Source organism: Conger conger, chromosome 6, assembly GCF_963514075.1.
Source record: "Conger conger chromosome 6, fConCon1.1, whole genome shotgun sequence".
Classification (NCBI taxonomy): Eukaryota; Metazoa; Chordata; class Actinopteri; order Anguilliformes; family Congridae; genus Conger; species Conger conger.
In genome coordinates, this window is record NC_083765.1 from 50,455,174 (window position 1) to 50,470,067 (window position 14,894).

Below are 14,894 nucleotides of genomic sequence, written 5' to 3' on the forward strand. Positions count from 1 at the left end.
AACCTCTAGGTGGACAGGCTTCAGCAGCAAAAGATTCAGTAAATAAGCCTAATAAATATGTAATAAAGTGCCCACTGAGTATATTTGAAAGTATGATGTATTAATGCAACAAAATAAATGACTGACATGCTGGAGTGCTTGTAAATATGTGTTACTCTAATCCTGCGTGTAACATGCTTTTTACCAGAGCCAGAGCAAGGGCAGTGGTGCGTTAGTCCATTGCAAGGAATGAGACAATTTAACAATGATTTGCATTTATGTATTTTTATTTTTTATTTTTTTTATTTGGGATGGGACTACTTCCATATCAAATGGTGAAGGGTCAGTGGAAACAATTTGGAAATGTCTGATGCTTGAATAATGATCTGTAAGTGAAGTATCTTTGTGTCTATGCATTCATGCTGTGTCCCAAATGCTCTAATGTGGTGTCCCAAATTACCAAACACTATAACTCCATTTGCTATACATTGACATGTTATAATGTCGCAGTTTGGCCTATATATTTGAATAGCTAAGACCACGAGGATTGTGAAAATGTGCAATATTATGGGTATCTTATTAAAACTGGTGGTGAAGGCAGACTCAGAAACTGAATTTACAAATGGTGTCCCAAATTACCTGAATCCACCCTACAACCATTCCCTCAGATTTGTTTGTGGATGATTCTGGTGGCACTTTCCCGCTCAGACACCAATACCACACGCGAATCAGCCTGATCAATGACTGGGGAAGTAGACTGCCTCGAGGGTCAATCCAATAATATCCGCACATGAAAGCTGGGAGCAATCCAAGGACGAGGTATGTGAGATGCTCACTGTGTATTTGTGTATATGTGTTTATGTATCTTTTGTGTACACTGTGTGCACATGCTCTGACATGAATGTGTTCTGTCTCAAATATCTGAATGGTATGAATATCATCACTTCTTTTGTTTAAGTTTTCAACCATGTGTGTGCAGTAAATAGTTCTTGAGATATGCACACTTTTACAGGACAAAATAGGAGTAAATTGCCCTCTTGGGGGGCTAAGTGGAAAGGATTAAGGATTTTCTGGTACTAACTGGAATTCATGGCTCCTTCAATCATGGCAAGTTGCCCCAAGTCAGCAAACCATCCCCACACCATCACACTATCCCCACACACCATCCCCACACCATCACACTATCCCCACACACCATCCCCACACCACCACACTATCCCCACACACCATCCCCACACCATCACACTATCCACACACACCATCCTCACACCATCACACTATTCCCACAAACCATCCCCACACCATCACACTATCCCCACACACCATCCCCACACACTATCCCCACACACCATCACACTATCCCCACAAACCATCCCCACACCTTCACACTATCCACACACACCATCCCCACACCATCACACTATCCCCACAAACCATCCCCACACCATCACACTATCCCCACACACCATCCCCACACCATCACACTATCCCCACACACCATCCCCACACCATCACACTATCCCCACAAACCATCCCCACACCTTCACACTATCCACACACACCATCCCCACACCATCACACTATCCTCACACCATCACACTATCCCCACAAACCATCCCCACACCATCACACTATCCCCACACCATCACACTATCCACACACACCATCCCCACACCATCGCACTATCCACACACACCATCCCCACACCTTCACACTATCCACACACACATCCCTACACCATCACACTATCCACACACACCATCCCCACACATCACACTATCCACACAAACCATCCCCACACCATCACACTATCCACACAAACCATCCCCACACCATCACACTATCCACACACACCATCCCCACACCATCACACTATCCACACACACATCCCCACACCATCACACTATCCTCACACCATCACACTATCCACACAAACCATCCCCACACCATCACACTATCCACACAAACCATCCCCACACCATCACACTATCCACACAAACCATCCCCACACCATCACACTATCCACACACCATCACACTATCCACACACACCATCCCACTATCCACACACACCATCCCCACACCACCACACTATCCACACACACCATCCCCACACCATCACACTATCCATACACACATCCCCACGCCATCACACTATCCTCACACCATCACACTATCCACACACACCATCCCCACACCATCACACTATCCACACACACCATCCCCACACCATCACACTATCCACACACACCATCCTCACACCATCTCACTATCCACACACACCATCCCCACACCATCACACTACCCACACACACGATCCCCACACCATCACACTATCCACACACACCATCACACTACCATCACCATGTTTGACTTTTGGTATTATGTTCTTACTGCAAATGGTGCATTTGGTTTAAGCCAGAGATACTGGACCCCATGTGGTAAAAAAAATTCACACTTTTGGAATTTTGAGCTTTGCGATTGTGAGATGAGCACTGATGTTTCTCTTGGTTAGCAGTTTCATTCAGCCTTGCTACTCTCTCATGAATCCCTACTTTGCCGAGTCTCTTTCTTATTGTGGATTCAGGGACACTGACCTTAGCTGAGTCTCATAGCACATTTTGTCTGAAGATCTGAAACCTTTCAGGGTGAGGAATATGCAATAATAGAGGAAATCACAAAGGGAGCAGATGCATTTTCACGACACTGTACATAATGATGACAAACATTTCCCTGAACTTCCTAAAGAGACATTATCACTAGCAGACAATAAGCTTATCATAGGAGGGCGATATGACATATGTGATCTAAGTCTAGACAGGTCTACTCACTGATTCTCTCATACAAAAAAAGCTGCTTCAACTGCTCTTAGAAACACTTGAATCTTAGCTACTGTTCATAATTAGCTACAGGCCACAAGATGAGCAGATCATGCACAGGACTAGGCAAAACTATTATCTCGATGGTAGCAAACCAAACAGGTTATTAGCTTTGAAGCTCAAACAAAGTGAGTCCCTGGTATCTATAAATTGTTTTAAATCACCCTACAAAGGATTGGTGTGAGAGCCTCTGGAGACGATTACAACGTTTCTGTCCTTTTATCAAGACCTGTACAAGTCCTCCTATAATTTTGACGAAGACAAGTGTCACCAGTTCTTAAATAATCTTGATTTCCCTGCCCCGGAAGGACAGGGTGCAGACCATTTGGGATGTCCTCATCTCCTTACAGGAGCTGGAGGCGGCATTAAACGGGGCAAAAAAAGGGAAAACACCTGGCCCAGATAATCTGGCCCAGATAGTGTTCCGCCTAGTATTTCACACATAACGTCCCTGCTGAGGACACTCCACTGGCCGCCAGTTGGTGCCAGGGTCTGACTCTGTGCTACACTGCAGCCAACAAAGACAGCCACTCCCTACCTGCAGGACATAATTCATAATACACACCGGCTCGACCACTCCACTCTGCTGGCAGAGGCCAGCTTGCTCACCCTGCCAGTGCGTGAATGGCTCTTGGCTCGTGAATGGATTCTCTACCCTAGCTCCCCAGTGGTGGAACACACTCCCCGTTCTTATAAAAACTCCTCAGTCACTGGCCATTTTCTGCCGCGGTCTAAGGACTGTGTGGGTTGTCTGCGTGGGTTTCCTCCCACAGTCCAAACACATGCAGGTTAGGCTGCTTGGGGGGGGCATTAACAGGGCGTTGCTGCAAAACAGCTTGTGTGCTCAGTCAACTTACCCTGTATAAATAAAATTCAAGAAAATAAAGTAACAGCTCTGTTACTTTACTCCTCTGCAAGAGTGCCCTAATCTATTATCTTTAATGTTTTCATCTTCTAGCCCACTAGTTGTGCTTTGGATTTTCATCTAGGTCTGTAACATTTTCAGTAGTATTCATAGTAGTTCTGTAGTTCTGTAGTGTCATGCCATCTGCTTCCAGTTTGACATGCCATTCTTATCCACTTGGCTTAAGGCGGTTTGAGTATCTCAGAAACGGCTGATCTCCTGGAATTGTCACGCACACTAGTCTCTACAGTTTGCAAAGAATGGTGCAAAGAACAAAAAAGAATCCAGTGAGCAGCAGTTCTGCAGACAGAAATGTCTTGAGAGACATCAGGGAAGAATGGCTAGACTGGTCAAAGCTGACAGGAAGGTGACAGTAACGCACATAACCACACATTACAACAGTGGTATGCAGAAGAACATCTCTGAACTCAGAACGCATCATAACTTTAAGCGGATAGACTACAGCAGGAGAAGTCTGAAAAATAAGTCTAATATAAGTCTAAATAATGTGCTTGGTGAGTGTATGTTTCATAGCATGTAAGGTAGTTGTATGAGACCTCACAGTTTGGGCTACATAAGTAGCTGCCATTAAAATGAATGTGTTACCTCACATTAACTTCCCAATCCCTCTCCCTCCAGTTGGTAGTTGGGACAATGTTGATATATTGCTGAAGGGCTATTTATGGGATTTTAAACACCCAAAACGCAAGTATTACACAGAAAAGTAAGAGTGAATGGGGGCTCACTGTCCTGAATTTCAAGACTTACTATAATTTATTTCTGCTGCAGCTGGTAATGATTCAACCAACCTCCTTCCGTTTCATGGAGAGTTACTGAAAAGAATTGGATTTCTCATGATAAACTGAACATATACTATTTTAGGCATTACTAACAATTAATCCATGTTGCAATTAATTATTAAAAACAATTTTTTTTTAATCAACAATCAACTTCAGAATAGTTCCTGAGTGGCAACTGGAAATGACATGAGCACTCATCCGCCTCTTTGTCATCATTATTTTTCTTTGAACAGAATTAACTAAACTTGCACTTTTTATATGGATATATAGTAACATCAAAGTTAAGGTTTATGGCTTAATTCTGACAAAAAAATATATTTTTTACTATCCATGAATGTAAAAACATAGACAACAGTTCTAAAAATGTTTCATTTTCTTGATTAAGAAACACAAGAACTTTCAGAATCTCTGACCACTGGCAGATAATTAATTTTTATCTCACACAGTACTGTTTTCTTTGTTCAAGGCGTATGAGAGAGAGTTTTTATTCTTTCTTAAATTTCTTTTGTGCAATGGAATAAGTGTAATGCCAGATGAAAGAATTAAGCCTCAGGCACATATTATGTATCCATTACATCTTCATATCTTATTTCAGTACAGAATTATAGACAGTTAAGTAGAGGGTGTGCATTTATGACAACTTGGCCCATCAATGGGTAAGTTGTCACACTATGTGGGGTAAGTTGTCACACTATGTGGGGTAAGTTGTCACATTAGATTTTTGGGTGGCCGGATCTGGGAGGTGCTTTTCCCCCCAAGTGCAATTGCTGACACCCCCTTTATTGTCAGTGGCGAACCTCTGTGACCGGCAACAATCCCCATAATGAACAGCAGAACATCCTCCTTTCCCCCCCCCATTCCCAATCAATAATCCCTGTGATGAGCTTCTAGCCCCCAATCAACAATCTCTGAAATGAACAACAGCAGGGCACTGTGACAAGTGGCAGCTGTGGTCTACTGCATATCTGACTAATCTAACTCTTCAGAGTCAGAAGCACAGTTCTGGCACATATAAATTGCCTGGCCTTGGGTACGTGCATCAATTTGATAGTCAGAATCAGCTAAACGCCTGTCTTGTGTAGTCCAGGGATATGTCTGCTGCTCTAAATGATAATGATTTGCACTTTATTACACCTACTTATTCTTGCAATTATCTAATCAGCCAATTGTGTGGCAGCAGTGCAATGCATACAATCATGCAGATACAGGTCAGGAGCTTCAGTTAATGTCCACGTCAACCATCAAAATGGGGGGAAAATGTGATCTAAGTGACTTTGACCGTGGAATGATTGTTGGTGGCAGACAGGGTGATTTGAGTATCTCAGAAACTGCTGATCTCCTGGGATTTTCACACACACTAGCCTCTAGAGTTTGCAAATAATTGTGCAAAAAAAAGAAGCAAAAATACAGTGAGCAGCAGTTCTGCATACCATGTTGTGATGTGCGGTTACTTGCGTTACTGTCACCTTCCTGTCAGCTTTGACCAGTCTGGCTCTTCTCCTCTGAGCTCTCTCATTAACAAGGCCCGCAGAACTGCTGCTCACTGGATGTTTTTTGTGTTTTTTGCACCATTCTTTGCAAACTGTCAGGTTCTGTGTTTTTCTGTATCTGTAGCCTTTCCACGTATTTGTACCCTCTGCGCTTACCATAGTCTGTTTTCAGTTTAATTTCCTCATTCATTTGTTCCACCTGTGTCTAAACCTGTGTTTCTATGTACTTCCTTCCTGTCTCTTGTCATTCAGTTCACCTGTTTCTCATTGTGTGCTTGCTTGTAGTGTATTTAAACCTGTCCTTTTTTCTTGTTGCTAGTTCGTCTTTCTGTTATTCTGTTCCCTACCCCGGTTCTAGCTTCCTCTCCCCTGTGCCTGTGCCCTGTTATTTTTTGTCTGGTTCTGCTCTGTTTTGGGATTTTTTGGTTTTTGGATTCTCTGCCTGGTTTTTGGACTTTTTGTTTTTGTACTTCGCTGGTTTGGTCTGTCTCCTCAGTTTTTGAACTCTGCCTGTCTTGCGATTATGCTCTGCCTGCCCCACATGTACATGTCTGCCTGGATCTCGACCATTGCCTGTTTTTGGATTGCCTTATTGGATCTGGTCTTTGTTAATAAAGCCTGCCTTATATGATGTCCCTGAGTCTGCTATTGGTTCCCTTTGTCCGATCCCTGACACAAACTCTAGAGGCTAGTGTGCATGAAAATCCCATGAGATCCCCTGCCACCAACAATCATTCCACAATCAAAGTAACTTAGATCACATTTTTCTGCCATTCTGACATTTGGCCTGAAAAAACAACGGAACCTTTTGACCATGTCTGCATGCGTGTATGCATTTAGTTGCTGCCAATGAGTGTATATACTGACAATTTAATAATTAAAGTCACCCAAGTCTTGTAACATTGAATAATATTTTTTAAACAGAAAACAACATGGCAACTCTAGCCAAATGTATGTTTTCCATCTGTGGGTGTGGATGAGGACAGAGTAATTTAATTATATTCAGCACACCCATTTCAGAGTCCGGAAAAAATGGATTGGCTCCAAATTAAGTTTATTTCCATTTTTGAAAGCATTTCCTTTCAGAGAAAGGTCTTACATTTATAATGTGCAAATAGCAGTGTATTTCAATGATTTTGAAATTTTCATCAAATATGGCACACTTTTGGGTTATTGAGGCAAATGTGTTTAGAATGAGGAGAGGACTCATTTTCCATTTTCCATTTTCATGACTGTACAAGAGATGGGTCATGCTTTCAGTGTTTTCATTCTCAATTGGTTGCTACATCGTGCTTTAGCAACATTTGGAAATTGGCGGCTCATAACTCTGATTGGGTCCGTTGTCTTGATAATAATAATAATGATGATAATAATAATAATTAGCGTATTACCATAGTGGATAAGGTACATGACTGGGACCCGCAAGGTCGGTGGTTCATTGCCACAATAAGATCCACAGCTGTTGGACCTTTGAGCAAGGCCCTTTACCCTGCATTGCTGCAGGGGAGGATTGTCTCCTGCTTAGTCTAATCAACTGTAAGTCACTTTGGATGAAAGCATCAGCCAAGTGACATGTAGTGTAATAATAAGCAGTACAAATACAACAAGGTTCCAGCAGCTTCCTTTTAGCTTTTGTCGCAGCTCGTAGGATCTCAAATAATTTCACATTGAATGGGATGAACCTGTCATGTGTAGCATCCACCTCAGTAATGCGTGGCAGCCATTTTGATCCAGAATGCTCACCACTCTTCAGATGAGGTGGAGTGAAAGTTTTTATCTCATTACGTCGTCACAATAAGAGGCCTGGGTTGAGAATGTAGTCAACCAACCTGGATATCCATATTTTTTGTGTTAACTGCCAGATAGGCTTACTAAATATGTCTGAATATGATTGCAGTTTAACATCTTATTTTAAATGATTGAGTCTCCAACAGAACATTGTCTCCATCTGCACCAGGTTTTATGAAACGGGGTTCAGACAGTGACGTATGCACACACTGGTGCCAAACTGAAAGTAAAATAGTATAATGTGTAAATGTTACTGCTCAGCTCTGGTTTGGCAACAATGTTTGAGTCTGACATAGTCTGTCATAAGCCTGTTTTATTAACCTTGGTGTGCACTAGGACATCTGCTTTGGGCTTTGTCGACAGGTGGAAGAGCATATGCCAGGTATAACAGGTAATGATCTTTATTTAGGCTGTGAAACTTGTAAATTGTACACACAATTTTGAAAAAAAGAGGTTTCCCAGCATAATTGCAATTCTTCTGAAACATACTGAACACAAGCACAGTGTGTAAGCCATTAATGATGCCTTTTGAACAACTCTTAGAAACTCTTTGGGAAGCTTCTAAATCAATGATTTCAAGGAGTGATATGCCAGAAGGGTTAGGGTTAGGGTTAGGGTTAGGGTTGAAGCCTGAACTCAAGATGAAAAATAACTTCTCAGTTATGCCAGCACTTGCATGTACATACACAAATTTAAGATGTGGGTGTGTGTTATAGTTGCTTAAATACTCAAACCACACACACATACACAAAGGCATGCACACAGTGCATGAGAGAGAGAAAGGGGAGGGGGGTACATCCTAGACATTATGCCATATAATAAGCAAATTGCAGCCATGCCAAAATGTAAGAGATGTTCATTTGAACTACCATGAAGATTTAACTTGTTTGTTTGTTTGTTTGTTTGTTTGTTTGTTTGTTTAGAGATTTAAATAAATAAAAAGGTTTTCGTTTGTCTCCTGGTGTGTTATATCCCAAGCTGGACGGGGATATAAATAATGGAAGCCTTTAGCTTGGTGATGAATTCTCTGTTGTCTTCTCCCCGTGATTTTAATTTGTGTGTGAGCTCTCCCGCAGCGGCGAAGTGGGGTGCCTACATGTAGCAGCACACCAGGACAAAACCAGGCCGTTGATCAATGAAACAAGACGACTGGTCAGAATGCACATGCTCTCTGAAGAATAGCATAGTCCGATTGCTTAAATTCTGCTGCGTGATTACGTCGATGTTCCAAATACATCATACTATGCTCGGTCATGTTTCTAAAATATGATCACCATGGTTACAACATAACGCGATTGTTTATCGCATTCTATCGTAACGTCAGACAAGTATCCGTCGTTCCCATCTAACCTGTCATTGAATCGATGGTCAGGTTTACATTCAATAAGAAAGAATCTTATATTATCGTGGTTTTGTGAATACATCACAGCCATTGCAGTGTTAAGGAACGTGACTGTGAGCAGTAGGCTTCATTCCACGAATGGCTCGCCCAATCATGGAAGACGTAGCCTCAAAGACAAATATCTGTCATTTCCCCATTTAGGGTCTGTAACAGCGGAAAACTCGTTTTCTGTCAATGAATTTGACCTGCTCAATATCACTTCAAGGTTAGGGTCTGAAAAAGGCAAGCTTGCGCAGTGTAACAGGTCTCGCAGCTAGCTCTCTCTCTCTCTCTCTCTCTCTCTCTCTCTCTCTCTCTCTCTCGCACACACACGCGCACACACACACACACAGACAGGAGATCAATTGCAATTCAGCAAGATAACTGTAATAAATGATCAGATCTGGATCCGGTAGATGCTTTGCTTATTACTCCGTCCAGCTTACCGTCACCCATCTTAAATATTGCGAAGAAGAGGCTTAATTCTCAGTAAATTTAAAATGATTAAAGAGCGCTTACTCACTCTTGCATATTTTGAAGAATACGGGTCTTCAAATAGTGCCCAGACGCGCCGTTGCCAGCGCCTCCAAAGTCCAGCAGATTTGGCATCTAGGGAGTCCCCCATTGCCAGTCTCTTAGTCATCTCCAGCTCCTCGTCGCCGTCTCCCGAGTCCCCCATGCCATCCCCATCAACCTCCTCATTGCCCATATCCAGGGCTCCACCGCCGAAGCTATCCAGCGCCTCTTCGGCTTCACGGTGCTGCCGATAGGTCATCCAACAGCATGGCTCAACGTCCGTCTCATCGATACCCCAGAACGCAAGCTCTTCTTCGTACAAGGGCCCACACACATCTGCGGGGCAGTGTAACTTGCCGGTCCGGTAGTAGTTGAGGATGTGCGCAAACACTCCCGGATGCCGATCAAAGAAGAACTCGTCAATCTTGGGGTCATAGTCAAAGTGGCTGTGCGCATCGGGTTCAGCGAGCCAGGCTAATCGCGTGCCCGGCAGAGTGCGCAGGGTGCTGCGGTAAGTCTGGTGTCTGATCCCTCCCACGTTTATTACAATGCGATCGTTCTCGTCGCCTTGGCCCATCGCGTCCCTTAGGCATGTCTCGAATGAGTCCCAGGCATTACGACGCTAACAGTACACGGGGAAACCAATAAAGGTGAAAGGGATGGGGGGTGGGGGGGTTGGTATGATAAAAGATAAAAAAAACAACGAATAAAAAGGTCAAAGATAAAGGGGAGAGAGATGTATGTGGCCGCGGTTTAAAATAATAATAATAACAATAATAATAATAGTAATAATAATACAAAATCGCAACAGCTTATATTGAGGGCCAATGAGCACCTCAACGACTGCTCCAAGCGGTTGTCATAGCAAGTGGAAGCTGCCCCCAGAAGCACAAGGAAAATATACACATAAATATGTTCACATTAAACACAGTAACACAAAGAATAAACGGTAAAAACAGCCATAATTCCGAAAACACAGAAGAAAGCGTTTTCCTTAACAACGAAAGCCAGGACCCAGATCCATCGACAAGGAAATTATTCTTAGCGCCTGATGACATTCAGCGCAAGGTGACGGCAGTGGTGCTGAACGGACAGCACCAGTGGGTCTACGCACAGACTCGCGCCCTCATCTTCTCTTTTATCTGTCATGAAAAAAACAACAAAAAAAAACATGTATTCCGTTCTCCGTCGCTGATTTCTGTTCTTGGAGTCACCAATGACTACAGGAATATCTCAAGCACCGATCCACGCCACGTTCGTTTATTTATTTATTTACTGACCGATCGATACTCCGCTCAGTTCTCAATTGCGATGCCCAAGCCAAGCAATCCGTAGCCAGTTTTAATACTACACATCACTTGCGTTGATAAGCGGGTCCTTTTTGATAAGCTCTCCCTTTGAAATTACGCTGAAAAGATGCTGCAGCGGCAAGGGAAAGGGGGTCCTATATTTATGAATTCCTCTCCCCCAACTCACAATCGTGTATGCATTTTAAACCGCACCCTGCTGTCTTGCTTTAACCAAACGCACCATAGTCGTACCAAGATAAAGAGCAATGCTGGCGTTGCAATGGTGTTGTACGAGAAGGTTCGTATTTTTTTGTTGTTGTTGTTTGTTTGTTTGTTTCCACGGAGGCGATTTGCTTGATTTGAGTCTGCCCCTCCCTCTCTTCGTTCATGTGCCTTGCTGCGAGGCGCAGTAACCAGGAGCCGCTCGAAGCTTCACAGTCCTGCAGAGGCGCAACACTACCTCCAGATTTTCCCACCGCACCGCCACGCATGCGTACTAGCTGACTGGGTCGAGGAGGGACTGTGTTGGACATAGGGTTCTGGGAAACCCAATTCACATTTGTATTAGAGAACTACCAAACTTACCTATGATAGGTCACATATTAGCACAAATGCCTCACACAGGTAAATCTTCATTGATGCCACATATTACTCTACAGTTAAAGTATACATTTGGACAGTGCCTTGGTACCATGTACAATCAATCATTGGTGGTTAAGACTCTCAGTGATGTGTTATTTTATGCCATCTGCGGTACATTACAGAAGCTCATTAGTTGTTTAACAGTGGCAGTTCAGCAACAACAAGAACACCACATGTTCAAAACCACATGTGAACAGCCAACACAAAGAGTACAAATTTGAACTATAAAAATAGTAATAGTACTATTAAAAAATCGAATTTATAAGATGAGTGGGAAAAGCTAACCTATGCCATTTGAAGTCACATTTCACTTGTGAATAGTATAGTAAAAGAAAATTGTTCACATTGTGAAATTGTGATTTTTGCAAATTTCACATGAATTTTTTTGTGTAATGCACATTTCTTTTGGGGAGAAACACAGTGATAATACAAGGACAGAGGGGGATACAGATGGTAAGTATACAGTATGTACAATCGATTAATGTTTAAGTGATGAGCATGCGATTACATAACCAATTTACTTCATAAATTAGAAAAAATAAATAAATGGTATCCAACAGAGAGTGTCTAAAATGTCATTATGCAGACGTATAAGTATAAGTCCAATGTTCTTGGGAATTAGCTTAATGGCTTTGAAGCGAGATTGCAGGGTTAACGCTCTACACCTGGGTTTTATGTACTACAAAGCTGAATTACTTTAAATCGGGGTATACTGCCGGGGCAATGTATGCTGCCCGGCTAACCTAGCGGGCTATGCTCAGGCTATCAGCTTGAAGCATACAAAAGCACCGCCCTTTAGCCAATCAACTCCTTCGGAAGGAGCGTCCCACCAGAACATTCTCTGTGCTACATTCTCAATGGAGGGAACACAGCGGCCAGCCTAATGCAAGCTTCTTCAACCCAGTGCGTCAATATCTGCCTCCCTTAATCATCAGATAGGCTATAATTCTTGAGTTTAAGAATAAACTATGGTGTGAGTTTAAGAATAAAAGTTTTGGCTTCAGCCATATCTTCCATGAAGTTGAAGTTTTAGGGGCTCTAGAATGGGACAGATGGTGCAGTGGGTAGCACTGCCGCCTCACAGCAAGGAGGTCCCGGGTTTGAATCCCGGTCGGCTGGGGCCTCTCTGCGTGCATGAGTGTGCCCTGCAATGGACTTTTGCCAAATATATGCTGGGATAGGCTCCAGCCCCCCTGTGACCCTGTTCCGGATAAGCGGGTTAAGATAATAATCTGATTACGTAAGATAATATTCATTACGAGTGGTGTGATAGCCTAAATAATGTACACTATTAACTTCACAAATTTACACTAGCATATTCACAATTTTTGCCAATCCTTGTCCCTGTCTTTGTATTTCATGTTCTTTGTATCCATCCATTATATCCGTTCATGCCAGCGTTTTCCTCGGGTGAGAAATACGCTCTGCGGTATCCAGTACATTCCATGTTGCACTGCTCCTGGGTCATTTTTGCATATCTCGCAAAACATGCACAACAAAGCCTGTCTTCACGAGTGACCGCCCACTCTGCTGGAGCCAAATCCCTCTCCTCTGTCCTCATCTTCCTCCACCTGTCGGCCGCCTTCGATACAGTCAGCCATGAGATTCTGCTCTCGTCGCTGGCTGGGATGGGTGTCACAGGATCTGCACTCGCATGGTTTTCTTCCTACCTCTCTGGTCGTTCGTACCAGGTGACTTGGAGGGGCTCAGTTTCTGACCCACACTGCATATAAATTGGTGTTTGGATTAAAAGCATCTGCCAAATGACAAAAATGTACATGTAAAATGTTTATTTTTGGATAAAAAATATTTGCTCCAATGTTAGTATATATTTTTAAATTTCCGGTCTTCCCTCTTCTACAATGCCACCACACTGAAACATTGAATTATATTCTTTTTTAATCTTCCCAGTGAGTGGCAAGTGATGAGAAATTAAATAATTTAATGTTTCAGTGTGGTGGCACTATCAAAAAAGCACATAAATCAAAGTACACTGAATAAAATCGTAAATTCATAACCTATTACTCATAAACCATAAGTGGGTAACCTTGCGAACACTATAAACAATATTTATTTGTTTGTGATTATGCACTGTAGCATATGTTGCATTTATGTATGAAAGAGGACAAATAAAGTTTATTGCATTAATCGCTGGAGGTAAAATGCCTTGTTGTCCTGAAAAAAACACATTCCCTTCTAAATGTTCTTCTTACAAAGATGGCTCGTTTGTCGACAAGAAGCTTGCTTGCAGAGTGTGATTTCCACACGTGGTTTATATAGACTACATGTTATATAGACTACATCCTCCTAATTAACTTTAAAGCTAGCTTTTTGCAGGTTGGTTCTTGCAGGTTGGTGATTATTCCAGCAACAAGCCTGTCTGCTTTTCCACCAGGGTTGTCTGCATTCTGAGAAAAAGAGACAGAATTTGCAGCCCTTACAAAGAAATTCATGTTTAAAATGTTTTATCTGAGTTGTGTATAAATATAAACAAAACATAACCATGATTCAAATTTTTGTTTCCCTCTGGCGAGTATTTTGGTACTGTATTTACTTCCAGAAACAGACATTTCACACTTTTCACTCAAGCTCCTCATGATGAAAAAGTGCACTGCTGCCCCCTACTGTCGGAACCTGCAAGTACACGGTGGCTGTGCAAGTAACAACAATTACTGTGGAAAAAAAAAAAAAAGTCTCCCACTGCGCGGCAGAAGCGCCAAATGAAACACAAGACCACTGTAGACCTGTGTCTGCTACTATTTTTTGTACTATGATGTGGCTGATGTAGCCAGATATGTACTGTGATATAGAGATATACTGTGGTATACACTCAGTGAGCACTTGATTACCTATTTATTAGACTATTTTTTAGACTTCTACTGCTGTAGCCTGTCCACTTACAGTTATGATGTGTTGTGTGTTCAGAGATGCTCTTCTACATACCACTGTTGTAATGTGTGGTTACTTGCGTTACTGTCACCTTCCTGTCAGCTTTGACCAGTCTGCCCATTCTCCTCTGATGTAACAGGCATTTCTGTCTGCTCTCGATTTCCACACACTCTAGAGCAGTGGTCTCCAACCCTGGTCCTGGAGAGCTACTGGGTCTGCTGGTTTTCGTTCTTACCATGAAATTAACTGTAATCAACTGCTCTAATTTAATTAATTAACTCACCTCACCTGGTTACCTGGGTGCTGATTTTAAGGGGAAAACAAAAACCAGCAGACCC

At 42.5% G+C, this 14,894-nt stretch overlaps 1 protein-coding gene across 5 annotated transcripts in view; it reads right to left on the reverse strand.

Annotated features, from left to right (window-relative positions):
- kcnc1a (potassium voltage-gated channel, Shaw-related subfamily, member 1a) overlaps positions 1 to 10,367 on the reverse strand; it is a 45,498-nt gene extending 35,131 nt beyond the window's left edge. For all 5 annotated transcript variants that reach the window (XM_061246029.1, XM_061246028.1, XM_061246031.1 and 2 more), the window contains exon 1: positions 9,744 to 10,367. In XM_061246029.1, the coding sequence (XP_061102013.1) occupies positions 9,744 to 10,313 (570 nt within the window). In that variant the 5' untranslated portion in view covers positions 10,314 to 10,367. The remainder of the gene's footprint in view (positions 1 to 9,743) is intronic.
- Between the last annotated feature and the right edge of the window lie 4,527 nt (positions 10,368 to 14,894).